At 37.6% G+C, this 27,981-nt stretch overlaps 1 protein-coding gene across 1 annotated transcript in view; it reads left to right on the top strand.

The window, feature by feature from the left end:
• The window catches only part of RABEP1 (rabaptin, RAB GTPase binding effector protein 1), a 105,109-nt gene that overhangs the window by 68,591 nt on the left and 8,537 nt on the right, over positions 1-27,981 (top strand). The window contains exons 6-13 of the mRNA XM_059907727.1: positions 481-616; positions 3,659-3,837; positions 5,847-5,978; positions 10,969-11,436; positions 12,703-12,807; positions 14,611-14,727; positions 20,099-20,197; positions 23,791-23,931. Of these exons, the coding sequence (XP_059763710.1) occupies positions 481-616; positions 3,659-3,837; positions 5,847-5,978; positions 10,969-11,436; positions 12,703-12,807; positions 14,611-14,727; positions 20,099-20,197; positions 23,791-23,931 (1,377 nt within the window). The remainder of the gene's footprint in view (positions 1-480; positions 617-3,658; positions 3,838-5,846; positions 5,979-10,968; positions 11,437-12,702; positions 12,808-14,610; positions 14,728-20,098; positions 20,198-23,790; positions 23,932-27,981) is intronic.

Raw genomic sequence — 27,981 nt, 5'->3', positions numbered from 1 at the left:
TTGGAATTACCTCACCAGAAATCAAAGAAAAGCAAACTTACAAGAGTATGATACCATTTTTATCTTTAGAAAATACTGTTTAAAAAACAACAAAAATAAAAAATAAAAAACAACCTGGGTTCACTGAGTATGTGATAAAATGAGCACATGTGTATGTTGCTCTGGGAATACAAATTGGAACCACCTGTTTAAAAGCAAGGTACAAAACTGTTATGTGTAATCTCAATTGTATATTTACTCTGGTGATGATTATGGATAATGCTTACTATTAATTATTGTCAATTGTGTTATTTTCCCAGTTTTCTTTAGTAAGTATATGTTTGTTTTGTAATTAAAAATTATAAATGTTAATTTGGGGGTAAATTTAAATTTACATAATTATAAATGTAAGCTTTTTTCAAGGCACCTCCAGAACTTACCATTATACCTAAGGTAGACACTGTTGGAAATTTTAGTTTAATGGAATTGCATCTTTTTCAGGTTAAAGAACTGAATCATTATCTGGAAGCTGAGAAATCTTGTAGGACTGATCTGGAGATGTACGTAGCTGTTTTGAATACTCAGAAATCTGTTTTACAGGAAGATGCTGAGAAACTTCGGAAAGAATTGCATGAAGGTAAATATATATTCTTTACATTTTTAATCTCAGTCTGTAAGAGAACTATGTAAGTAAAAGTGATATTTATTAATAACAGTAACAAATTCCAAAATGCCAATCCAACATGTTAGTGATTCAGTTTAAGCTTTGCAGTTGGTTTGAAAAGATATTTGGATTGTTAATGGTTTCTGTTTCCTCCAGGACCCCAGTAAGAATTCACAAACTCTGGGCAGAAAGATAATAGGAAGTTGCTGCTTAAACTGCTTTTGCTCCAAACCTATTTTGGTGGAGGTGAATTAGCAAAAGTGAAAATGGGACAGAGAGGGCAGATGGTATATTCTAGTGTTCTTAAGTAGCACCCCTGTTTATAAGAGATAATTTTGATTTCGCTAGTCTGGTAGCAGAGTGATGCAGAAATTGACTCTGTTTTCTCAGGATAGGGGAAATAGGCTCATCCTTTCCCATTAAAATATATATTTGTCTTTAATTCTTTTGAATCTTGTATACCTGAGATTCGTAATAACCCTTTTGTGTCACAGACTGCTTTGGCAGTCTTGTGAAGCCCTCTCAGAATAATGTTTTTAATACATAAAATACATAGAATTATAAAAGAAATCAATTATATTATAAAACAGTTATCAAAATATAAATAACTGCAAACTTATAGTAATAAATGTGCTATTTTATCAATGCATTAAATAACAAGGTCTAGTACCAGGTCTAATAACTACTGTAATTTTGAAGTATGATGAGCATAAATAATATATTAAGATATCTGCAACAGCTGTACTGAGATACAAAAGTATCTATGACTCCTGTTAGTGACCAAGTCATGGGTATTGTTATACTTACTGTGGTTTGTTGTCTATATTTTATAATTGAAGGAAATGGTAAATTTCAGTTAGAGGTTAGTGAAAATAAAGGTTAAATTTTTACCTCATCTAAATGCATGGACCTCTTGAAATCTTATATTCGTTGCAGGTTATACTAGTAACATGTTTTAATATGAAAATTTAAGACTGTGGTCATGGAAAATATAGCTCTTCCATAAATAATTCAGGTTTGCATAGGAGTTAGGTTTTTATCCCAAATAGTGGGAAGTTGAAATTATATAAGCCTACAGAATTATTTTATAAAATGTTATTAAAGTAATCCAGTGTTTGAGTCTTTGGCTCTCAGGAAATGCTTTTCAAAAGTGCTGCTGCAGTCAGAAAGACACTCAAACTCTGAAAGGGTGTCCAGAAGAAATAGGACTTTCTGTTTAACCTATGTGTCCCAACCCTTCCAGAAATAGTACAAGACTACCAGACCTTCCTAATATACCTGGAGAAGTATCTGAGAAATTTCATTAAAATGAGTAAGGGGGTAGAGTAATTTCTACTGAAACATTCACACCAAAAAAGTAGTATTTACGTGAAAAGAAGATAGTTAAAAATTGAGCAGCAGTGTAAATTAGAGCCTAAATTGAGGAAATTAGATATGCAACCAAGTGCAGTGCAGTTGCATATCATATGTGCTAGGAAGTGTGTTAGGAGGCAACGGTGCCATGAATAGGCTTCTTAAAAGAGGTTGTTAAGTGGAGTTTTGAAAGATAGGTAGGTAGGTGTTTGTCAGGTCGTCAGAGAGGAGCATGGCATTCAAGGCCATTTGCATGTGGTGCAACAAGGTAACGAAACTGTAAGAAATACAGTTCAGCAAAATTAAAATGCAAGAGGCAGTGGGGCAAAATGTGAGACATGAGAGGTAGACATGGGCCAGATCCTGGAGACCTTATGCTAAGGATTCTGGATTTTATCGTGTTGGTAATAAGTAGGCTCTGAAGGATTTAGAAGTTTTTTTTTTCCTAAATAACAGCTTTACCGAGATAAGGTACCTGTTCAATGATGTTTAATATATTCACAAAGTCGTACACCATCACCACTATCTACCTCCAGAACATTTTCGTTACTCCAAAAAGAAATTTTGTAACCATTACCAGTCATTCCCTATTCTCTTCTTCCCCCCAGCCCCTGGCTACCACTAATCTACTTTCTGTCTCTATAGATTTGCCTATTCTGGACTTCTGTATAAATGGGATTATACAGTATGTGGCCTTTTGTGTCTGGCTTCTCTGAAGGGTTTTAAGCTTGAGAGTGGTAATGTTTTACCTTCTAGAGAGTTCAGTTTTACAGCAGTGTGGAGGATAGAATAGAGAGGGCCAGACGAATGGCAGGAAGGGTTATGAAGAGACTCCTGTTGTAGTTGTCTAAGTCCTAAATCTAAGGCAGAAGGCAGAAGATGGAGTGTCATATCACACAGGAAGTAGCATTAGTAGGCCTCTGTCACAGTTGAATGTGTTGGGTGAGGAAAAGTCAGAAGTATGACTTTTCTCTCAGGTTTCTGGCTTGGGTAACTGGGTAGATGGGCTGATAGATGATACCATCTATTCTTTTTTTCCCAAAGAAGATGGCTGAGCTGATGAATATCAATAACACAAGCATTTACAAAGATTCTTTGACTTATCCTGAGAGGTCAAAACTAAATGGACTCGAGAAGGATTCCTGGATAACAAGATTTATTCAGAATGTATTAAAGACAATTAGGAGTGGTTACTATGTGTTTTCCCTTTAGAGCAGTGTTTCCCAAATTGTATTCCCTAGAACATTTGTTACATGAGTGGCACTGTGGAAAGAATTTTTTGGTCAAATAAATTTGGGAGGTATTGTATTATATATCACCTTACAAGAGAACATAGACATACTTGAGACCCTGAGTTCAAAGTCCTGCAGTAAAGAAATCTTTAAAAAAAAGTTTTTAACCCAAGGTTTCTGAAACTCACTGAGCACAGAAATCTTTTTTTCACACGTTGCTCTTCCTAGGAACACACTTTGGGAGACTCTGCTTAGACAGGTGGTGTGGGGACAGCTGCCTTGTCCTATGGCAGGTTGCCCCTGGGTTCTTGTCAGAGGCAGAATCCCAGACCGGATGGACCTTTGGCCGGGTCTAGTCTAGTTAGTCCTATGTTAAAGAAATTGCCTACCATTAAAATTCAGTGTTTTTGGTTGGGGGATTCCTAAACAGTATGCCACCTCTTGGAGCAAGAGCGACAACAGCACAACCAGTTGAAACACACGTGGCAGAAGGCCAATGACCAGTTCCTGGAATCTCAGCGTTTGCTGATGAGGGACATGCAGCGAATGGAAATTGTGCTAACTTCAGAACAGCTCCGACAAGTTGAAGAACTGAAGAAGAAAGATCAGGTGAATACCAGTTTTGTAGGACTTGTTTGCCTTGTTAATAAACCACTCCACCCCGACACATCATATTTCTTTATGTATATTATAGATTGACTTAAGCCTGAAACAAAGTTGATGTATGCCATTTCAAAAAACATAATAGCTGCATTTGAGGGATTTTGTTTTTCAACTTTAGAAATGGCCTTGTCTGGGGGGAAGGGGAAGAACTGATTTAGAAATGATCCTCTTCAGTCTGCAGGATGCAGTAGTGCATATTTCTGAGAAAATCTTTCTCTACAGTTCTGTCCAGTTCTCCTAGGGCTCCTGAATTGTGTTAATCCAGGCCATGTCTTTTGTGACATTGCTCTGAAAGCCTTATTAGACAGTGATGGGTGGGGATGGAGAGGCTGAGTGACATGAAAAGGCAGGTGTCTAGAGGGCTGCATACCCAGGATCCTGTTTTCTCCTTATCTTAAAAAACAATTATATGAGTAATACATAAATACATTCTCATGTTAAAATATTTTGTTTTAAATACAAAGTGAAAAAATAAAGTGATAAAGTGAAAATCTCCCTTGACATCTCACATACTTCCCTTCACAGAAATAACCACTTTTATAATCAGGAATAATCAGTTTGGAAGGTAGTATTCCATACCACTTCTATGTGTTTATAAGTGTATATTCACGTTTCTTTTTTTTTTTTTTCCCCATACAACTGAAATCATAGTATAAGTATTCTGTAGCTTATTTTTCTCATAAGCATCATCTTGGATATATTTTCACTTTAGAGATCTATCTCATTCTTGTTAGCTGGTGACATGGATGCACTATATTTGATTTAATCCTTCTCTTTGTAGTGGGCATCTAGATGGTTTTTCTTTCTTCTTTTTTTTTGTCATTTCAAATAGTTTTGCAGCTAATATCCTATACTGTGTTGTGTATGTGTGCAAATATTTCCCTAGGATAGCTGTGTAGAAGCTTTTGTAGGTACTGTAAGAAATATTTTAAATTATCTTGTGTAACTTAGGTTAGATTTTGTTTTTCAGAAGTTTCTTCCTTTTTAAATTTCTTTTCTCTTAATTGATTCATTCATCTTGTGTGTAGACACAGTCAACTTGAGGATTTAGATTCTAAAGTACAGATACAATCATGCTTTTCCTGCTTCCCATTAGAGTAGTCTAAATTCCAGAACTGGTCATTTAAGGCCTATGCGCCAGCATTGTGCTAAGGCTTTATATGTAAAGCTTTATCTCATGTGGTTCTCAAAACAGAAAAACACACAACAAAAATTCCCATATGAGATAGGGACTAATGGCATATCTGAGGGTTGACCAGTCTCTGATTCCAGAGTCTAAGCACTTAATCACCACCCCCTTCTCCATGTACCTCACTACTCATGTGCCTGCCCTCTTTTTAGTCACATGAGATTATTCAGTATTCCCCACATGCCTGCTCTTCCGTGCCCCTCTCCGTTTTACATACTTCTTTTCTCCCTGGAACCCTTGCTTGTCTCCTCTCATACAATTGGCAAACTCATCTTACTGATTCTTCAAGATCCAGCTCAAGTGTTACCTTCTTTGGGCCCCCCTTTCTAGCTCCCTCAGATGAAATCTTTGTCTTCTCTCCTATAGGACCTTGTACATACTTATATAGTGATGTAATCGTGTATTTGTCCCTCCCCACTAGAGTGTTTTGCGGGGGGGGGGCATTGAAGGTATCTTTGATCTTTGTTGAGTGAATTATTACATCAGCTTCAATCATTCATTTGTATTTCATATAAATTTGTACATGTTTCAAATGGATGTGTAATGCCATAACTTTTTCCTATTTGTTTTCCATAATAAGCTGAAGGAACATTCTATGTAAATTTTCTTTCTCAAATCACTTGAAGAAGAGGTGGGTGATTTGCTCTCTTTTGTTTTGCCTTTCATGTAGTATACTTTTATATTTGTTTTGAGTGGTTAAAGAACTGTGGGAATCATTAAGTATAGATTACCTGGGTAATATGTATTTTTTCTTCCTAACTTTTAGGAGGAAGATGAACAACAAAGACTTAGTAAGAGAAAGGATCACAAAAAAACAAATGTTGAGGAAGAAGTAAAAATACCAGTAGTGTGTGCTTTAACTCATGAAGAATCTTCAGCCAAGTTATCAAATGAGGAGGTATAATGAATCTATAATTAAAATCATCATATACACAGTGTTAACCATTTTTAGCTTCTCTTACATCAGTCAGTTACATTGTTCATATGGGAAGTGGGTAGTAGCTACTAGCTGAAAATTAGATAAAGTGATAATACTTTATTTTCAGCTGTTTTCACAGTATTATAGGTAGTACAATTTGAAACATGCAGTTTCTCTCATGGTCTGTGAAACAATTAGATGTTCTTTTTTCTAGCGGTTCCAAAATTAAAACATCAGAAGAAAATTTAAATAATATCTGCAAAATCTTTTTTTTTTTTTTAAATAAATTTATTTATTTATTTTTGGCTGAGTTGGGTCTTCGTTGCTGGGCGTGGGCTTTCTCTAGTTGTGGCGAGCAGGGGCTTCTCTTCATTGTGGTGCGCGGGCTTCTCATTGCAGTGGCTTCTCTTGTTGCAGATCACGGGCTCTAGGCTCACGGGCTTCAGTAGTTGTGGCACGTGGGCTCAGTAGTTGCGTCTCGTGGGCTCTAGAGCTCAGGCTCAGTAGTTGTGGTACACGGGCTTAGTTGCTCCGTGGCATGTGGGATCTTCCCTGACCAGGGCTCTAACCTGTGTGCCCTGCATTGGCAGGCGGATTCTTAACCACTGTGCCACCAGGTAAGCCCCTGCAAAATCATTTTTGATATGAATAAATGTTTCTAATACTTTGAGCTTTTGTTTAAAAGAGATTTTATCTAAAGTATTGAAACACTTAATTCTCTATGGCCTGTATTTGAGTATTATCAAGTATTAGATCTTAAGCCCTGAGAAGAGTGTATGGGGTTTGGCAGATTGTGATGGAGTAGGGTAGAACATTTCAGGTATTGGGAATGGGCAGAGTAGAGAGACTTGGAGGTGGAAAGTGTAAAGTGGTGTTCCTATGGCCTCATCGCCTCTCACCCACATGTGGCAAGGGCCTCCTCATTACATTTCCTGTCTTCAGCCTGTCCCATTCCACTGTACCCTCAGCATTACTGTCAGATTTATTTTTCTTAAGTGCAGCTATAGTCAGGCTACTCCCCTAGTCAGAACCACCACCCACTCCCATTACCTACACAATTAAGTGCAACTTCCTCACTCAGACAGTCAAGACCCTTCATAATATGCACTCTGGTTTAGCCACATTGCTCATCTTGTTGTGCTATACTCTCTGTCTTGCACATTGGTTCCTTTACCTGGAGTGCTTACCTCCCTCTGCCTTTCTGAGTTCTGGAATTCTTCTATTCATCCTTCAAGACTCAAGCTGATATCTCTTCTTCAGGGAAGGAAATGCTTCTGTTAATTGACTGTAGGGTAAAAACTAAGGTCCCCAGCTTGCCATACAAGGGCCTTTGGAGTTGAATTGACCCTTCCAGCCTTAACATACTCTCCACTTCATCACAGCCAGACGTTTCTACTAGCTGTCCATTCTCATATGCATTGTTTATACTGTCCCTGCTGTTTAGAGATTCATACTTACTCCCCCACCCCTACCTCCTTTCCCTGCCTGGTGAACCAGTTTCAGGTAAATTGGATAAGGGTCTTTTCTCACTTTCAAAGGTATTATGTTTCTGTTTAGTTTGCAGATTTACGCTGAGCCATGTAAAATCTACTTGCTGGTGGCTCATATTTCCATGTTTATGGATTATTTGACATTGAAAAAATGCTTTAAAAAATCCTAGTGGACACTGAAAAGTATGATGTAATTGTTTTTGTACATTCTCTCTCTTGGCTCATACACTGAGAACCTTGCCCTGATTCTGCTTTGTCTTTTTTTTAAAATAGATTTCCAAGAGAATGTCTCAATTTTTGCGTACTGCCAAATATTATGTGGTTTCTGCATCATGCAGTCCTGTGTCCAGGAATGTTTGGCAAAGTTTCAAACTTTAAAAAAAATATTTTAGCAGGAAAACAGGAAAAGGAAATTTGTTGTGATTTACAGTGAGGCACTTAAAATTTTTTAATAGTGTCTTAACAGATTCATACTGTATATTGTGCATAACATTTTCTGACATTGAAATATCTTATAGCCTTTCAGATCTGATGTTTTGCAGTTTGAATGTTGAATGTACTTGTTTTGTATTGAGAGGCAGTGACAGTTTACTTTAGCCTGTTGATTTAAAGTTAATATGGAATGCTTTGGAGACTTAGATATATTGCTAAAGCCACTTAAAATTTGTAGGACCCTATATCTTCTTTAACCTAAATGCTTAGAATATGCTTTTCTCACCACAAAAGTAATATGTGTTCATTATGGAAAATTTGGAAAGTACAGAAAGTCATACAAAATAAAAATAACTGATAATTCTACTAGCCAGAGATACCACCACTAACATTTTGGTATGTACCTCTCCTTTCCCTCTTTTTCCATTTCCAAAGGTAACATATGTGTGTTTCTATTTGTACTTTTTAAACATAATACAGATTGTAACTGTACATGATGTTTTATGTACATTTTTTCCCCCACTTAAATCTGTCTTTAAAGGTTTTGGCACATCAGTAAGTGTTTTCCCCCAAAATGATATTTAATGACTAACAGTATTTCAGCATGTAAATGTACCATAATTCCTTAATCTCCTACAAATTGATTTGTGCCCAGGTTTTAATTTATAAAGGTGACCGAGTGATGACATAGGTTAATGCCATTGAACAAGAAGTTTAATGTTACAGTCCCTCTAGAAATGAGAGTCATGGTACACTGTGCAGAGTCACATGGAGAAGCACCAGAGTTGGTTATGAAGCAAAAGCAGGAGCAAGGGGAAAGCACAGACCACAGCCATTATTGGGATTTTCGAGGGAAAGGTAGGGCAGGGTAAATAGCATAGGACTGGCTAGTTTGAATAAATCCAGTGGGCTTTGGGGCATAGAGTCTATTTTCAGTTTTCTGGTACCTGGCCCTGGGTTGATTTAGAGCAGGGGAAATACTGGCTTGGTGTGTAAGAGTTAGATAAAGGAGTTGGTTGGGAGTATCGACTTGAGATTGGTTGATTTAGATGTGAAAGACATATTCATAGGCAAGTTGTTTATTATTTCTAGGAATTAGCTAGTTTGGAAGAGGCAGTCTCTCCTCAGCCAGCAAGGCCTTCAAAAGGTCAAAAACATCATAAAATATAGAAAATAAGCATGATTAACACACTAACAGATAGTCAATTATTTCATTTTTCACTAGTAAAAAAATTTTCATTATTATGAGTAATGCCATAATGCTATTATATATAATTCTTCTTTGTATAAAAGTCATGGACTTATCTGATTACTCCTTTAATATAAGTTCTTGGGAAGAGAACTGCTGAGTTTCAGAGCGTAAACAAACATATTGTTGAATCATCTTTCAGAAACAGTGTAACAGTTTACATACCCCTACAAGTATATGTTCCTTGTAAGTGTTGTTTTCAGCATGGTAGTCTGGTGTTTTTTAAATGGCCCTCACAACTTTCTTGTCCTTCTTGTCCCCTTCCTTCTTTGGTGTCACAGTAGCATTGTGTTAATATATGATAGCGTTAGATATCGTGTTCCTTTATAAGCCAACAGAATGTGCTCTCTCCAGTTTTTATTAGGGTGCTTATTTGGGACCTTTGCCATAGCTAGCTCAGTATATACTAGATTTGTGTTCCTCAGCCATCGGAATTTCACAGATTAAAAAGCCTTATAAAAAAAAAACCACAACATTTAAAAAGAAATAAATGGAGGAATTAACATAAAAGTTGTCAACTTTTTATTACATCAAGTAAGGATATTTTTAAAACATTGAAAGAAAATCTGTATTTTAGTCTTTTCCAGTTCATAAAAGGAAGGACATTTAACAACAAAAAGTAGACAGGATAGTATCTTAAAATAAAAGCCAGTTCTTTAAATTGAATAAATTTAGTTTCAAGAAAAACTTGCTACATTTTCCTTGCTTTCTGATTTTCCTACAAACTGTGCTAGAATGGTACTGGTGTGCTTTTTTGACTTTGGGAGTGTGCTGCACCACATTAAAAAAAAACTTGAAATGGAATTCACATAACAAAAAATTAACCATTTAAAATGTGCAATTCAATGGCCTTTAGTACATTTACAGTGTTGTGTAACCATTACCTGTCTAGTTTCAGAAGATTGTCATTGCCCCCAAAAGAGACCCCTTATATCACTAAGGAGTCACTCCCTACTCTCCTTTCCCTTTAACCTCTGGCAACCACTAATTTGTTTTTGGTCTCTGGGGATTTACCTATTCTGGATATTTCATAGAGATGGTATCATACAGTGTGTGACCTTTTGCGTCTGGCTTCTTTCACTTGATGCAGCCTTATTTAACATGTTGATTACACCTTGCTTGAAACTTAGTTTCTAGTGTACAACATTATCCTCATTTCCCTTCTATTCTGGGTACTCCTTCCTCTGTCCGTCCCCAAAATGGACAAAATTGATGTTTCTCAGGGCCTTGCCCTTGGCTTTCTTCATATCCTACAGACTCATCCTAAGTGTTCTGATTTGCTGCCGTGGCTTTAATTATTACTGTATAGTGGTTACTCCCAAGTCTCTATCTAAAGACTTCTTTGTCCCTCTATTGGGTGGACATCTCTACTTGGATATACAGCAGGCACCTCGTGTTCCATATACCCAATGCTGAATTTCAGGAGACCTTCCCTGATTCTTATGTCTGGGCTGAATTCCTCTCCGTGAGCTCCCAGAGCATTCAGTACGTAGCTGTAGCCTGTCATTTTATTGAATATGATATTCTAATAGCCTGTTTACTTGGTTCACTTGTTTATTTTTTTCATGAAACTAAGCATTTTGAAGTCAGAGATTGTTCACAGTTGTATCCTGAGTGCTTGGTTTAGTGCCCAGGGTATAGAAGACACTCAATAAATGTTTGTTCAATTAATATATGAAGGCAGCACACTGAAGATTGTCATGTGTAACGTGTAGCAAAATACTTTATAAAATATGGTAGTTTTTCTCTTTGAAAATATCAGGAATTGTCTAACTGGCAATGTATTTTCACATTTCAGGAGCATTTAGATAGCAACCATGGTTCAGTCCATTCTTTAGATGCAGACTTACTGTTGCCATCCGGGGATCCATTCAGTAAATCAGACAATGACATGTTTAAAGATGGGCTCAGGAGAGCACAGTCTACAGACAGCTTGGGAACCTCAGGCTCACTGCAATCCAAAGCTTTAGGCTATAACTACAAAGCAAAATCTGCTGGGAACCTGGACGAATCAGATTTTGGACCGTTGGTAGGAGCAGATTCGGTGACTGAGAACTTTGATACCGCCTCCCTTGGGTCACTGCAAATGCCAAGTGGGTTTATGTTAACCAAAGATCAGGAAAGAGCAATCAAGGCGATGACACCAGAACAAGAAGAAACGGCATCCCTCCTGTCTAGTGTCACACAGGGTATGGAAAGTGCTTATGTGTCTCCCAGTGGTTACCGCTTAGTCAGTGAGACAGAATGGAATCTCCTGCAGAAAGAGGTGAGTTATCTTCCTGACTTCTCCTCTCGCTCACTTTGGGGGATACTGGGTAGCTCTGGATTTATTGTTCATTCAAGAGATGGTCCCTGGAGTCAATGCTCGCACTTGTTGCCAGCAAATGGGTGTTAACCCATATTGTCTGACCCTTGTCATTGTCTGCTTTGGCTGTTCCTGGTGATTATGACAGAGAAGGGAACTGACTAGCTGATTGTGTTAAGTGTGAACTTCTCCACCTGAAGTCACATCTCTTAAGTTGGAGCGATCTGCTTGAATAGCATAGCTAACTTTGTGTAGCCCGAATTTGGTTTCCTTGCAGTTTTCTATAATCTCAGTGTATTCGAAGATGCATATTCTTTCATCTTTCCTTGAGGTCTAAAGTACAAATGCTTTTCAGCAGTTGATGCTTAGAATGAGTTTAAGGAGGGGGTGGAAAATATGGGAGAGAAGAGAAGGCAACCTTTAATGAGGTTAATTTTCCTCCTAATAGTATTTGCAAACTCAGAAGTAAGATTAGGAGATAAAAACTTAAATATGTATTTGCATAGTGCTTTACAGATTACAAAGCCTTTTCACATACCTCTTCTCTTTGAGCTTCTTGATAATAATGAGACAATCAGGGCATGAGTTTCTCCAACTTATAGATGAGGAAACTGGCTCAGAAAGGTCAAATGAGTTGCTCAAGTTTCCCCTTCGACTAAGTAGCAAACCTGGGTTAGGATACAGGTTTTATGACTTCCAGTGCTTTCTTTTACTCAGGGCTACTTCTCTTTAAAGAAGCTGTTGATTAGCAAGTGGAACAGCTTATTAAGCCTGAAAGAAACTGTTCTCCTTGGTCTCATGCAAAACGTTTGAGAAGGTGCTATTTAATTGTTTCATACCTCCTTTGTGCTTGGAGCTGGTGAAATGGTTAATTTGCACTCCACCCTTCCCCATCCCCTCCCTTGTTGGGTAGTATTGATTTAAATTGTGAGTGCCACGGTGTGGTACCTTTTGCTTTCCTTGTGTTTCTCTCAAATGTGGTGTTTTGTGGCCCTTAGCCTCTTGATGATAAAGTTGTGTCCCTTGTTTTCCTGTCATACTTATATTGGACTTACGATTTTTTAGAATCCTGCTCTCTATTGTAACTTCTTGCCGTAAGTCCCTGAATAAGTTGTTTACTCCATTTTCAACTTCGAGTAACATAGGTAAGACTGCATGTGTTCCTCAAGTATGTGATGTAGACTTGTTTTGTTCTGCCTGATAAGAGGTAATTTTGGTGCCCTTCAGGTACATAATGCTGGAAATAAACTTGGTAGACGTTGTGATATGTGTTCCAATTATGAAAAACAGTTACAAGGAATTCAGATTCAAGAGGCTGAAACAAGAGACCAGGTGAGTTTCTTTTGGGGTGTGCGAAGTTGGTGAGCTGTTGTAGTTCTCACTGGCGGTGCTGAATTAATTGCCCTTCACCCCTCCCAGTTTGCTTTATGAAGTATACTCATCTCCTTAAGTCTGAAATAATCTGGTACATGCAACGTCAGTTACATTTCCAGTGGGAGCACACTATAGAATTTTTGCTTTTGTGTGTCTTTGCTTCATTAGCTTGCCCAATACCACACAGGTCAGCTCAGCTGGCATATCTCCTCTCCCAACCTGTTCCTTCTGCCCAAGGCCTAGAAATGTTATTGTCAGGAATGCATGCACACGGAAAGTGCTTTATGATACAGTGATTTAGGGAGATAAGGGGTTGGGTTGACTGTTGCTTCTAATTGGATAAAACTTAATTGAATATTACATTAATCAGTATTTGTACTCTTCATTGCTTATTGCCTAATTCTTGTCATAAATTTGTTGAAGTAAGTTTAGTTTGCAGGGTCACAGAAATTAAGATTTGGTAGATTAGGTATGCTGAAACTGAAAAGTACCTTTCCAAATACAGTGCCTAATAATGGGTTCCCTGATAACATTTAGGAAATGATGTAGAACTTCATGAGAGTAAACTTGTGAAAGCATATGTAAGGAAAAAATAACTTTTTTCTTATATTTCCAAATTGTTCTTTGGTTGTTATGGAGAGTGTTACCGTAGTCTTCAAAATAAACTTAAGCAGGTTAGAATGATGGTTTAATATTTTCAAATGCCTTCGGCATTAATTTTCTCCATATATGCTTTTTTTTTTTTTTTTTTTAAGATGGCTTAGAGGTAAATTTCTAACGCTATTTGTGAAGCTACTATATCAATAGTTGGCCTCTGATAGTGTGGTATAGGAATGGGGTATCTTGGATTCCATAGTCGTGTCAATAGACATTTTACTCTTGCTTCATCTGTGCAGGTACTTCGCTGGGTTCTGAGTATTCAGATACAGATAGAACACCGTACTGCCCATAGGGAGCTTTCAGTGTTCAATCCAGGCCATCAGTTCAATATGGTTTGTTCCTGTACGTGTACAAGTAGAACTAGAGGATGAGCAGAGGCATCTAAGTTAACTATGGGCTGTTAACTAGGGAAGGTAACAGTTCAGCTAAGTTTGTTTTAGAGCTAGAGTAAAAATTAATTAGGAAAAGAAGTGGAGAAAGGGTGTTCAAGGAGAGGAAATGTGTACAAAGGAACAGTTATGAAGGAAAATTGTGTGTTCTAGGAAGTATGAATAGTTTATGTGGCTGGGCATAAGGGGGGTGGTGTGTGTGTGTGAGAGAGAGAGAGAGTGGAGAGAGAGTGGGGGGAAAATAGTGGGAGAGGAAGCTACAAAGGGAAGGCCATGATGAGATCATTGAGGGAGGGGTGTGATGACTAAAGGGATTTAAATTTTACCCTGAAGACTTTGGGAGGCATTTAAGGATTTTAAGTAGGGAAATAATATGATTTGACTTTCATTTTAGAAATATTTATTGTGTTAGAGTGGATTGTAGATTGGCAGCAGAAGATAGAGTCAGGGAGGCCAGTGCCTAGCCTAGAAGACCCAGGAGGAAAAGCAGATATTTTCAAATGAGGTAATGGATATGAAAAATGTTTTGTTAACTGTAAAGCACAGTATAGTTGTCGAATGAGGTAATTCATCTCAGTTTTTTCCCAAATTGACAAATTTATTTCTCAGGAAAGAAGATTAGGTTTAAAAAAATTTTCTGGAGGTAGGGATTTTTTTTTTAATTTATGAAAGTTCTGGTACTTCCTTCTAATTGACGTTTAAAATTGCATAGGTGAAAAAGCTACAGGTGATGCTAAGGCAAGCAAATGACCAGTTAGAGAAGACAATGAGAGATAAACAGGAGCTGGAAGACTTCATAAAGCAGAGCACTGAAGATTCAAGTCACCAGGTAAGTGAGGGTTTTAGAATGTGGCCCCTGGGAGATGACTGAGTTGTTTAAATAAAAGCCTTCTGAAAACCTAGTAAGGTTTCTTTCTTGCCCTGAAGATCTGGCAGTTCTATTTTCCCTCAGATAAGAATATCTCAAACTGATCTTTCTCTGGTGTCTGTTTTACAGATTTAAGGAAAGTAACTTTTGAAATAACTGGTTAGTAAATATCAGGAGGCTCTGGTTCTCTTTTCCCCTTTGATTTTTATTAGGTTTTTCTGCTGCACAAGAAACCTGCTGACAAGAAAGATGCTAGTTATCTTCTTTTTGACTTTTTGAAAAATACCATGCATGGGAAAAAACGTGACCGTATACAGATATACCAAACATATCTGAACTAATATCTGTGTACCCACCAAGATCGAGTAATAGAAAATTAGCTAGTACCCCAGAAGCCCTCACTTTCCCCCTCCACTTACTACTTCCTCCCTAGAGGTAACTACAGTGCTAACGTCTAACACCATTAGATTAGCTTTGTCTGCTTTCTTATTTTAACAAATGAATCATATAGTCCATATTCAATGAATGACACAATCATTCATTGTGTTTGTCTTCCTCCATTCAACATTGTGAGGCTCCTACTCACAAATGTGTGTGGTAGTTGTTATTTTCATTGTTGTATACTCATACCATTGTATGGATATATTATAATTTATCTGTCTTAATGTTATGAGCATTTGGGTTGTTTCCAGTTGTGGGATATTATGAATAATTCTACTTTGAAATTTCTGTATAGGGCTTGTTGCACATGTTGCTGCTGGGTATGTGCTTAGGAGTAGAATGCCTGGGTCAAAATGTTCAAAATGTATGTCAACTTTTGGAGATAATAGTGCCAGAAAGTGGTTGTATGAATTTATACTTTCCCCAGCAATGTATGAGAAGAATTCCTGTGGGTCTGCAGTCTTGACAGACTTCATTTTGTGTTATTTTAATTATAGCCATTTTGGTGGGTGTGTAATGGTATTTCATGGTGGCTTAGTTTGCGTTTCTCTTATGGCCATTGAGGTTATTTAGCATTTTCCATGTCTGTTAGCCATTGGGATATCATTGTGTGGGGTGTGTGTGTGTGTGTGTGTTTGAAATTACTTCTCAAGTCTTATGCTTGATTTTTTATTGGATTGTCTTTTTTTTTTTTTCCACTTATTTTTCTGATAGGAGTTCTTTATATAATCTTATTAGAGCCTTTTGGTGATGTGGCCCAAATGTCTTCTACTCAGTACCTTAGATTTTCATTATTTTAATGGTGTCTTTTGATGAACAGAAGTTCTTAATTTTAATGTAGTCAAATTTATTGATCTTTTCTTTATGATGAGTGATTTTTATCCTGGTTTTTAAAAGAATATTTTCTTACCCTGGGGTTATATGAAGATATTTTCATGTATTTTGTAAAAGCTTCATTGTTTATAGCCACTCACATTTGTATCTAAAACCCATCTAGAACTGACTTTTATGTATAAGCTGTAGATATGGGTAAATTTTTATTTTATTTTTTCATATGGAGAGTCAGTTCCTTTACCATTTAGTGAAAAGATCACCTTTTTCTCACTGCTCTGCAAGATCATCTTTGTTAACTATCAAGTGAATGTACATGTGTGGGTCAGTTTGAGGACTCTGTTTTATTTGATTAGTCTATTTGCCTATTTTTGTGCCAGATTCTGTGCTGTAATTTATAGTAAATTTTTCATTTGTTTCTTTAAATGAAACATAAAGTTATAAACTTTAAAGTTATAAACTTTAAAGTTTAGAAACGTATAGTTTCTAAAAACTATAAAAGTTTTTCTCTGCTGAGAACTATGTTTTCATTCGTTTCAACAGTATTTACCTTTACACCAGGCAGCGTAGTTACAATAGCTACTTTAAAGTCTTTGATAAGTCCAACCTGGGTCATCATGGGGTTGGCATGTGTTGATTTTCTTTCCTCTTGAGAATTGGCCACATTTTCCTGATTCTTTTTATGTCAAATACTTTTAGATTGATCTTGGAGATTATGAATATTTTACTGTGAGACTCTCAGTTCTGTTAACCTGATTAGGTTCAGTTCATAAGTTCTGTCTTGCCTTCTGTAGTAGGTAGTTCTAATGTCAGTTCGTTTTTTAAAAGCCTTTGCAGTGCTCCTTTGGATGTGTCCATGTATGTATATAGCTCACGGGTGAGTGTGAGACTTGTTCTGGTTCATGCACAGAATTAGGGGATCCTTTTCCTAGCTCTCTTCTCTCAGTACCACTCTACTCGTCAGCTCATGGGGACCCTGTCCTGGCCCTGTGATCAGAAAAACAGTTGTTTGTCCTGTGCTGCTGCATCTGTTGTGGCTTCACAACTGGGGCAGCTCTCAGATTCATGCTGGCAGAAAATAGGAAAAAAAACCCAAATAAGCAGTAAACTGCAGTATGAATTGTTTCTTCCCGTTTTGATTTCCCTCCCTAAACTGTCTGCTTTTGCTTATTTTTTAGAGTCCTCAGGTAGTTGCTTTTTGTATTTTTTCCAGGGTTTTTAGTTGTAATAAGGGGAGAGAATGGCCTTGGTGGGCTTAATCCATCTTGGACAGTGCCAAAAGTCTCTGTTCTCTCATATTTTTGTTTATTAGACATATCTTTTTCTTTCCACCTTCATTCAAGAAGGATACTCTGTGGTCAGGTATAGAATTCTGAGTATTTATGATATTTTCTTTCAGCACTTTGAAGTTCTTATTCCATTGCTTCTGCCTTCCATGTTTCTGATGAGAAGTCAGCTGTAAGTCTTATTGTTGTTCCTTTGAAGGTGAAATATTATTTTTTCCGTGGCTGTTGTAAAGATGTTCGTTTTGGCTTTTGTTATTAACAGTTTTACTGTGCTATATACCTAGGTGTGTTTTTCTTCATATTTCTGCTGTTTGGAGTTCACAGGGTTTCTTGGATCTCTGAGTTAATGTCTTACATCGTGATTGGAATATTCTCAGCCATATGTCTCTTTAAAAATTTGTTTTTATTGAGATAAACATAAAGTGCATAAATCTCAAGTGTACAATTTGGTGAATTTTAACGTGTGAAAAATTTTACTAGGGTAATAAATCATCATCTGCATCAAGATCCTGAACATTTCTAATACACTCATGTTCTTTACTAATAAGTAAATACCCCACCTGCCTATTCTTAGAGGTAGCCAGTATTCTAACTTTTAACGCTATGTTTTAGAATTGCTTGTTGTTGGACTTCATATAAATGGAATCATATAGTATGTAGCCTTTTGCATCTGGTCTGTTGGGTCATTATGTCTGTGAGACTTATCCATATTGTTCTGTGTCTCAGTAGTTAGATTTTAATGCTATGTATATTCTATAACATGAGTATACCATAATTTATTTATCCATTCTACAGTTGAGAGATATTTGGATTGTTTCTGGTTTTTGGCTATTGTGAATGAATACATTTTTTAACTTTCTTGTACATGTCTTTTAGTGGACATGTGGACTTATTTCTCTTGAGTATACATAGTAGTGAAATCACGGAATTTTTGAGTTTTTGCACAGGTATATTTTTAGCTCTACCAGCTATTTCCATTGGCTGTTACTTCTTCAAATATTTGTATATGTTAGATGTTCGCATTGCATCTACATGGCTTCTTTAATCTCTCTTCCGTATTTCCCATCATTTTTGTCTTTGTTTATTATCTTCATATCACTGATTTTCTCTTCAAATAGGTCTAATCTATTAAACTCATCCATTGTATTTTTAATTTGGATAATTGATTTTTTTAGTTTATTTCCATTTGGTTATTTTTCATCGTTTCCATTTCTCTGGTGGTTCTAAATTTCTGAACAGATCAAATACAGTTATTTTAAAGTCTGTTTCTAATAACATATCTGGATTCATTGTAGATCTGTTTTTGTTATCTGTTTTGTTTTTTATCATAGTCTTTTATTTATTTTTATTAATTAATTTTTGGCTGTGTTGGGTCTTCGTTGCTGGGCGCGGGCTTTCTCTAGTTGCGGCAGGTGGGGGCTACTCTTCGTTGTGGTGCGCAGGCTTCTCATTGCGGTGGCTTCTTGTTGCGGAGCACGGGCTTCGGTAGTTGTGGCTTGCAGGCTCTAGAGCGCACGCTCAGTAATTGTGGCACACAGGCTTAGTTGCTTCGCGGCATGTGGGATCTTCCCGGACCAGGGCTCAAACCTGTGTCCCCTGCATTGGCAGGCGGATTCTTAAACACTGCGCCACCAGGGAAGTCCCTATCATAGTCTTTCCTTGTGCATTCTTAACTTGAGTACTAGACATTATATGTGAAAATTGTTGAAATAAAGCCATTTTTCTTATGAGAGGCAGGCAACTAGTTGTACTAACAATCCTGGATCACCTTTATTCATTTATGGGAATTGAGATTATATGAAGTTTTGAAGGTTGGATTACTTTAAATTATTCCCTTACTGTAGGGTGTGTCCCTTTGGAGACCCAATCCAAAGTGCAGGGTGTTTACCATGGATCCCTTTGTGTATTGGGTCTTGGACTCTTAACTTTTGCCACCCTGTGCTGGGGCTTTCAGATGCTCTGCTCAGCTTCTCAGTGCTGCATCTGTTTCTTTTGGAGTTGGCACGTGCTTCTGGAGAAGAGCTGTTCCAGATGCTGCACCCAGTTCTCCATGTGTCTTCATTCTGGTCCTTGGCTCTGTGATTCTTTTTTGCCTTGTTCTCCCATGCCTTCATGTAGGTGTCTTTCATATTTTTGTCTGGTTTTCTTAATTAGCAGGAAGGTTGGTTCACATTACCTATTCTGCCACTACTGGAAACAAAATTCTGACAATAATCATTTTTTAAATGTCTAAACAAATTTATTTTGATTTATTTTATAACTCTTATGTATGAGTCATCAACTTTCACATAAACCCCTCATCAGGAACACTAAAACTAATTCAAGGGAGTTTATCATGTGTCTTTTGCTCTTAAGTAAACCACCTTAGAATACTGCAGCTAGTTCAGAGAAGATTCATTTATCCTTTAAACTGTTTTTGTGGACAGAGTTTCAAACTTTTTATTGATTTTTAATAAGCTCCTTTAAGAATAATATTTATAACTGGGTCACATGGATTAATATCTATGTCTAGAGGCCCATATAATGCTGTTGTTCATGTATGGCAGCGTATGACCCCTGGGGACTTTTGGTACTGCCTTATGTCATCTGAAAGGCTGAGGCTTTGTACACAGTAGATGCACACATATCTGTTGAATGATGGATGAGTGGGGTTTGATGAACTAATAAAAAAATCAGTTCCGGACATCAAATAAGCAGGAGATGGAAGAGTTAGTTTCAGAATAACCAGATTCCTAACTAAATTTTCTGTGTATGAATTTTTTTTTTCTTTCAAGATCTCTGCACTTGTCCTAAGAGCCCAAGCATCTGAGATCTTACTTGAAGAGTTACAACAGGGGTTTTCCCAGGCAAAGAGGGATGTTCAGGAACAGATGGTAAGTTAACATTTAAATAAACATTAACTATGTTAAATATATTCTATCTTGAAATAATCTTTGATGTGACTTTATCTTCCTGGCCAAAGTGGTTACTATTATGTTCTCCAGAGCCTATAGAACGTTAGTAATGGACAAGATTATGTAAAGACATTATTCTTTTTCTGAACCTACCTCTTGACCAAAAAAATTATCACCTTTAACTTAATTTATTTTTCTTCGATTTGAGAAACCTAAACAAAATAAACTGTGGACCAGCATTTAATTTTTAGTTCTAAATACAAGCTAAAAGTTGAAATCTCTCAAAGCCCTAGGAGGTACAGCTTTTGAGCAGTCACTGTACTTTTCCTGGACAGCTAATTTATTTAAAACAACCTCAGTAATTTCATAGGATTTACGATAAAACATGCACCATAACTGCTGTGGCGCTGGAAAACTTCCAGAAGGCTGTCAATTTTGAGAGGAATTGGAACAGAGAGCTTCTTAAAGAGTTGCCTTGAACGTCTGCAGAATTGTTCTCCAGCTTTGGGCCTCTTCCTCACCAGTCAGGCTCCACTTGCCTTGCTCTTCCTTTTTCTCACAGTTGGAACCCTGCATCTGATGGCCCTTCGTAAACTATAGCAGAGTTGGTCCTGCTGGGGTGATCCTACAGAGTTGCCTCTTGTCCAGCTCTTCCAGGGTTGACAGAAAAACAAACAAACTCCAAGTTGTATGGTAATGGTTTGTTTTTGATTGGCATTGGGTCAGTATCTGAATGGCCTTTGAGCTGATCCCTAAATACTAGCCCTGGTCTGTTGAGAAACATCTCACTCTAATCAATGACCAGAGAGTTTCATATCTTTTCATTAATTAGAGAATATGAAATAATCATTGTTGATCTCAAGGACACTGTTAAATGCTGACAAAGTTTCATAGTGTTTAGCCTCCTTACACTCCCCTGTCCCCTCTCATCTTTTCCTTCTCATCTTTTAAAACTCATCTGCTTTTGCAAACATTTTTCAAGTTGATTCCACTTAAAATGAATATATTGCAGGCGACATTGAAGAATTGTTGAAATTAAGGTTGAGGTCTTGTGAACTTTAACATCTTACCATTTTCTTGAAATTACCTTTAAATGTTATTACACTGAGAAAGGTAAACTCAATTTCTTATGCCCCTTCAAAGAAGGGTAGCTATGGTAGTGGTTGGGATCTTAATATTTCCCCTGAACTATTTATTTTGAAAAATTTCAAACTTAGAGTTGTTTATGGAGTGAACATTCATAAAATCTTCACTTAGGTTTACCAGTTAATATTTTGCCACATTTTTACTGCTTGCAGTTGTTTCTCAGTCTCTCTCTTTCATATATATGTATATTATATTACATATGTATTTGTTTCTTTTTCTGAACCATTTGCAAATAAGTTGTAGACATCATGACACTCCTAAATATTTCAGTATGTATCTCCTAAGAACAAAGAAGTTTTTCTGCATAATCACAATACTGTTATTATATGCTTAAAATGTAACCATTGTCCCTAAAAGTCCTTGATTGTTTTTTAGTGGTGGTTTTACTTTTTGATCAAGGAACTAGTCAAGGATCACATATTGTATTTTGTTGTCATGTCACTTTAGTCTCCTTTAATCTAGAACAGCCACCCACATTTTGTTTTTGGCTTTTATGACATTAACATTTTTGAAGAGTCCAGACCATTTGCCTTGTAGAATGCATTTGTCTTATTATTTTCACATGGTTCAAGTTAGACATTTTGGGAAGAATACTACATGGATGAAATGATGCAATGGAAAGTTCATAACAAGAGGCATGTTATGATGGGTAGTTCCATTGTTGGTGATGTTAAGTTTGATCACTTGGTTAAGGTGATCACAGTCGTTTTAGAATGACTACCAACAGCATACTTACTAAGTGAAGTTCAGCATTTCTTTGTTGGCCCTCCATATCCACGGTTTCCACATCTGTGGATACAGAGGGCTGACTGGAAGTGACTTGAGCATCTCAGTTTTTGGTATGGGAGCGTGTCTTGGAACCCAGTCCTCTGCGGATACCAAGAGACACCTGTAGTCCTTTTTACCCTTAGAATGTTATGCCAGGTAAAGGTTTACAGTCTGGGTGCTGTGTTCAAAAATTACTTGAAATGATTTTTCTCTCTGTGGTTGTGTTATCAATTTGATACAAACAGAAACAAATGGAGCTATGTATTACATTTTTGGATTTTCTTCTTTTTTGATTGACTTTTTTGTTTTTTGAACATGCAACATGGTTCATATGTCAGAACTATGAAAGTATATAAACACTCAGAAGTTTCAGTTCCATTCCCTGTCCCTTTCACCCTGTTCCCACCAACTCCTGTACATGATCATTTAAATTTATTTTTGGTTTATCCTTCTGTTTTTCTCTTTACAAAAATAAACAAATATAAACATATTCTTCTTTCCCTTCTTTTATATCCAAAACGTAGTGGGATGCTATTATTTTGTTGTAAATGGGTTGAAAGTGAGCATAAAGCAACAATTGATTCTGGTCTGAAATAAATAAGAGCCAGTAGAATTAACCAAAACTTATGCATGACCTTGCCTGCCTACCAGCAGTCTATTTGTCCTTCAGGATGCAGCAGTCACCTTTTGTGGGAAATGTTCTTGAACCCTCTCCACTAATTAGGTACCTTGTGTCCTTTTATCACTGCTGTACCCATTGTCTGTTACAGCACTCGTAGTATGGTTGGGTAATTTTTGGTTTACTTATCTTTCCCTCCACTGTACCATGTGCTTCTCTAGGGCAAAGTCTATCTTTTATCCCTGTATTCTCCATGGGCAGCAAATCACCTAGTGTAGAGTAGTAGCTGCTGAACAAATGTTGGATGTGGAGTAATCTACACTTACGTATATGTTCAATGGTTAGTAGTAAAAAATTAGCAGAAATACTTTTGCAGAATTTTATCTTATACTCAAATTAGCTGGACTAACTTTTATATTGATATAAATTAATATGAAATACCTAAAATTGTTGTATACATCAGCAAGTGGAAGAAGTAGGAACGTGTTCCATTTTAAGAATGAGCTGCTCAAATGTCCTGCATTTCCTAAGCATAAAGCCTCGTGATGGCGTCTAATATTTGGGGTCCTTGGGCCATTCCCAGTGATCCTGAGCTTGAACGTATGTATATTTAATGAAAGGTGAAGATACTGCTTTTTGTTTATCCCTGCCTCCTGTGGAACGCATGCTGTGAGGAAATAGGAGTTGTCTTGGAGTACACACTTTTTTTGATATAAGTCTTGATTACGTCCACCTCTTCCATTGAGCTAGAGATGCTGGTCCTAGGGATATGGGGGAAGAAATTCATTACTTTTAAGCTGTTGGTAGAAACAGTGGAGAATAAGCTCAGATACTTGCTTCATTTCCTGTCCCCTTGAATATATGTAAGGGCTGTAAATCAATAAATCTCTGAGCTGCTTTTTTTAAGTCTTAACAGAGCTTTATCATGTACCATCCATCCTCAGCCCTTATTTCATTTGGCCTTTGTTTTTCTCTGGTGCAGTTATCAGCAGATAGGATTTACCTTTCTGGCCGTGATTAGTGTCTGTTTCTATTTTAGGCAGTGCTGATGCAGTCACGGGAACAGGTTTCAGAAGAGCTGGTGAGGTTACAGAAAGATAATGACAGTCTTCAGGGAAAGCATAGCTTGCACGTGTCATTACAACAAGCAGAAGACTTCATTCTCCCAGACACTATAGAGGTAACTTATTTTCTATAAGACCAAAAATGTAAACAAGTACATTTTCTGAAATGGCTACAAATTCTTTTTTAAAAAGTCTACAAACAACAAATGCTGGAGAGGGTGTGGAGAAAAGGGAACCCTCCTACACTGTTGTTGGGAATGTAAGTTGGTGCAGCCACTATGGAAAACAATATGGAGGTTCCTCAGAAAACTAAAAATAGAGTTGCCTTATGATCCAGCAGTCCCGCTCCTGGGCATATATCCAGACAAAACTATAATTCAAAAAGATACATGCACCCCTATGTTCATAGCAGCACTATTCACAATAGCCAAGACATGGAAACAACCCAAATGTCCTTCAGCAGATGATTGGGGGCTTCTCTGGTGGTGCAGTGGTTAAGAATCCACCTGCCAATGCAGGGAATGTGGGTTCAATCCCTGGTCTGGGAAAACCTGCATGCCGTGGACCACCTAAGCACATGTGCCACAACTACTGAGCCTGTGCTCTAGAGCCTGCGTGCCACAACTACTGAAGCCCGCACGCTCTAGGACCCACGTGCCACAACTACTGAGCCTGTGTGCTGCAACTACTGAAGCCCGCGTGCCTAAAGCCTGTGCTCCACAACAAGAGAAGCTACCCCAGTGAGAAGACCATGCACTGTAACGAGGAGTAGCCCCTGCTCACCACAACTAGAGAAAGCCCATGTGCAGCAATGAAGACCCAACGCAGCCAAAAAAAAAAAAGATGAATGGATAAAGAAGATGTGGTACATAATATACCATGGAATACTACTCAGCCATAAGAAAGAACAAAATAATGCCATTTGCAGCAACATGGATGCAACTAGAGATTATCATACTCAGTGAAGTTAAGTCAGAAAGAGAGAAATTCCATATGATATCACTTATATATGGAATCTAAATATGACACAAATTTATGAAACAGACTCACAGACATAGGGAACAGAATTGTGGTTGCCAAGGGGGAGGGAGGGTGGCGGAGGGATGGACTGGGAGTTTGGGGTTAGTAGATGCAAACTATTACATATAGAATGGATAAACAATAAGGATCTACTGTATAGCACAGGGAACTATATTCAGTATCTTGAGATTAACCATAATGGAAAAGAATGTATGTTTATGTATGTATAACTGAGTCACTTTGCTGTACAGCATATATTAACACAGTATTGTAAATCAGCTATACTTCAATTTGAGTGAAGTAAGTCAGAAAGAGAAAAACGAATACTGTATGCTAACGCATATATATGGAATCCAAAAAAATGGTACTGATGAACCTAGTGGCAGGGCAGGAATAAAGACAGACGTAGAGAACGGACTTGAGGACACGGTGGGAAGGGGAAGCTGGGACGAAGTGAGAGATTAGCACTGATATACATACACTACCAAATGTGAAATGGATGGCTAGTGGCAAGCATAAGGAGATCAGCTCCATGCTTTGTGACGACCTAGAGGGGTGGGATAGGGAGGGTGGGAGGGAGGCTCAGGAAGGTGGGGATACGGGAATATATGTATATACATAGAGCTGATTCACTTTGTTGTACAGCAGAAACTAACACAACATTGTAAAGCAATTATACTCCAATAAAGATGAAGAAAAAAAAAAGGATTCCCTGGCAGTCCAGTGGTTAGGACTCTGTACTTTCACTGCTGAGGGCTCAGGTTCAATCCCTGGTCAGGGAACTAAGACCCCTGCAAGCCGCATGACGTGGCAAGCAAACAAACAAATACATACATACATACAGGCTTTATTGGGATATAATTCACATACCAAATAATTCAGCCATTTAAAGTGTACAATTCAATGGTTTTTAATATATTCTCAGATGTGTAGCCCTCACCACAGTATTTTCATCACCTCAAGGAGAAACCCCTTACCTTTTATTCAGCCCTTCCTCCCCAAGGCTTAAGCAACTTCTAATCTTTCTGTGTATAGGTTGTCCTGTCTTTCTTTCCTATGAATGGAATCATACAATTTGTGGTCTTTTGTGTCTGGCTTCTTTCACATATCTTAGTGTTTTCAATGTTCATCCATGTCATACCATGTATAAGTACTTCATTGCTTTTTATGACCAAATAATACTCCACTATATGGATATTTTGTTTATCCATTTGTCTGTTGATAGATATTTGGGTTGTTTCCACTTTGGACTATGAATAATGTTGCTATAAACATTCGTGTATAGGTTTTGGTGTGGACATACGTTTTCATTTCTCTTGGGTAGAAACTTAGGAGTGGACTTGCTGGGTCGTATGAGAGCCCTGTTTTATCCTTTGAGGATCTCTCCACATCCTCACTAACACTCATCGTTATCTCACATTGTGATTATAGCCATCCTGGTGGGTGTGAAATGGTATCTTATGGTAGTTTTGATTTGCATTTCCCTAATGGTTAATGATATTGAGCATCTTTTCATGTGTTTATTGGCCATTTTTATATCTTCCTTGGAGAAATGTCTATTCAGATCCTTTGCTTACTCTTAAATTGGGTTATTTGCTTTTTATTTCTTTGAGTTATAAGAGTTCTTTATATATTCTAGATACAAGTCCCTTATCAAGTAGATGATTTACAGATATTTTCTCCCATTCTGTGGATCATCTTTTTCATTTTCTTGATGGTGTCCTTTGAAGCACAAAAGTTTTTAATTTTGATAAAGTCCAGTTTATTTTTTTCTTCTGTTGCTCATGCTTTCAGTGTCATATCTAAGAATCCTTTGCCAAATCGAAGGTCTGTATTATTCTTGCAGGACCAGATTGAGAGTGCACCAGAAATTAAATATTTGAAGGGGGTCACCATGCTGGCTCCTTGTGATATTTGTTTTTCTATATAGCACTTAGGGCACAGCACACTCAGCCTCCTTCTGTCTACCGATAATTTTTATGGCATTTGCTCACTTCCATTCTTTTGTAGTTGGGAGAATCAGGGCTGCAAAACCAGAAGTTTCCTGAGACATTCATAAGTATCTCTTTAACTTTTTCCAGACTTTATATTCATATGTTTTATTTTTTTAGTTTTATAAATTTATTTATCTTTGGCCACGTTGGGCCTTTGTTGCTGTGCACGGGCTTTCTCTAGTTGCGGCGAGTGGGGGCTACTCCTCGTTGCGGTGTGTGGTCTTCTTATTGTGGTGGCTTCTCTTGTTGCGGAGCACGGGCTCTAGGCACATGGGCTTCAGTAGTTGTGGCACGTGGGCTCAGTAGTTGTGGCTTGCGGGGTCTAGAGCTCTCAGGCTCAGTAGTTGTGGCTCACGGGCTTAGTTGCTCCGCGGCATGTGGGATCTTCCCGGACCAGGGCTCGAACCTGTGTCCCCTGCATTGGCAGGCGGATTCTTAACCAGTGCGCCACCAGGGAAGTCCCTCATACATTTTAAAACCTTTCAACGTCATGAAAAATATCATCTTAGGCTAAACCCAAGTAAACACTACAAACAGTATAGGCAAAGATGAGATTTCATAGAGCAACTCTCAAAATGAAATAGAAAAAATATTTCCTGTAAGATCCTTCTGTTTTTTTTTTTTTTAAAGAAATTTATAATTGTTAAATTTTTAAAAGTCAGACATTACAGAGATTTATAGTTTTGTAAGTAACAGTTTTTCCTAATCCTACCCTGCAGATTCAACCCCTACTGTTTGGACCTCGTTCTTTTTTCCCATATAGATTTTAACATGACTCTTAGTTTTTGTTTTTATTTGCTCATTTACACAGGCTCCGTTGCCTACCCTGCCATTAGCTCCTTGCTCTCCCTCTCCTTTCCCTGCCCTCCCCCAGCTTGTGGTCTCAGCTCAGGTTACTGACACCCTGGAGAGCTCTCTCTCCTTTCTGAACTGGTGACTGATCTCATCAAGGAGAAAGTGTTGGGGACCTGTCTATTTTTGCTGTCAGCATACCACTTCCCACCTCTGTTAAACTTTTCACTTGGCAGGAAAGGTTCTTCTCTTCCATGTTCTATAAGGACTTTTTGTACCTAGATTTAAAAAAAATTCCAAGAATCCTTGAAGGTTATAACCAGTCTAGCTTATAAATCTTGATTCTGTAATAAATCTTAA

This window comes from Balaenoptera ricei, chromosome 20 (genome assembly GCF_028023285.1).
Source record: "Balaenoptera ricei isolate mBalRic1 chromosome 20, mBalRic1.hap2, whole genome shotgun sequence".
Taxonomy (NCBI): domain Eukaryota; kingdom Metazoa; phylum Chordata; class Mammalia; order Artiodactyla; family Balaenopteridae; genus Balaenoptera; species Balaenoptera ricei.
Note: the sequence above shows the minus strand (reverse complement) of the source record. Positions and strands in the feature narration are given on the sequence as shown.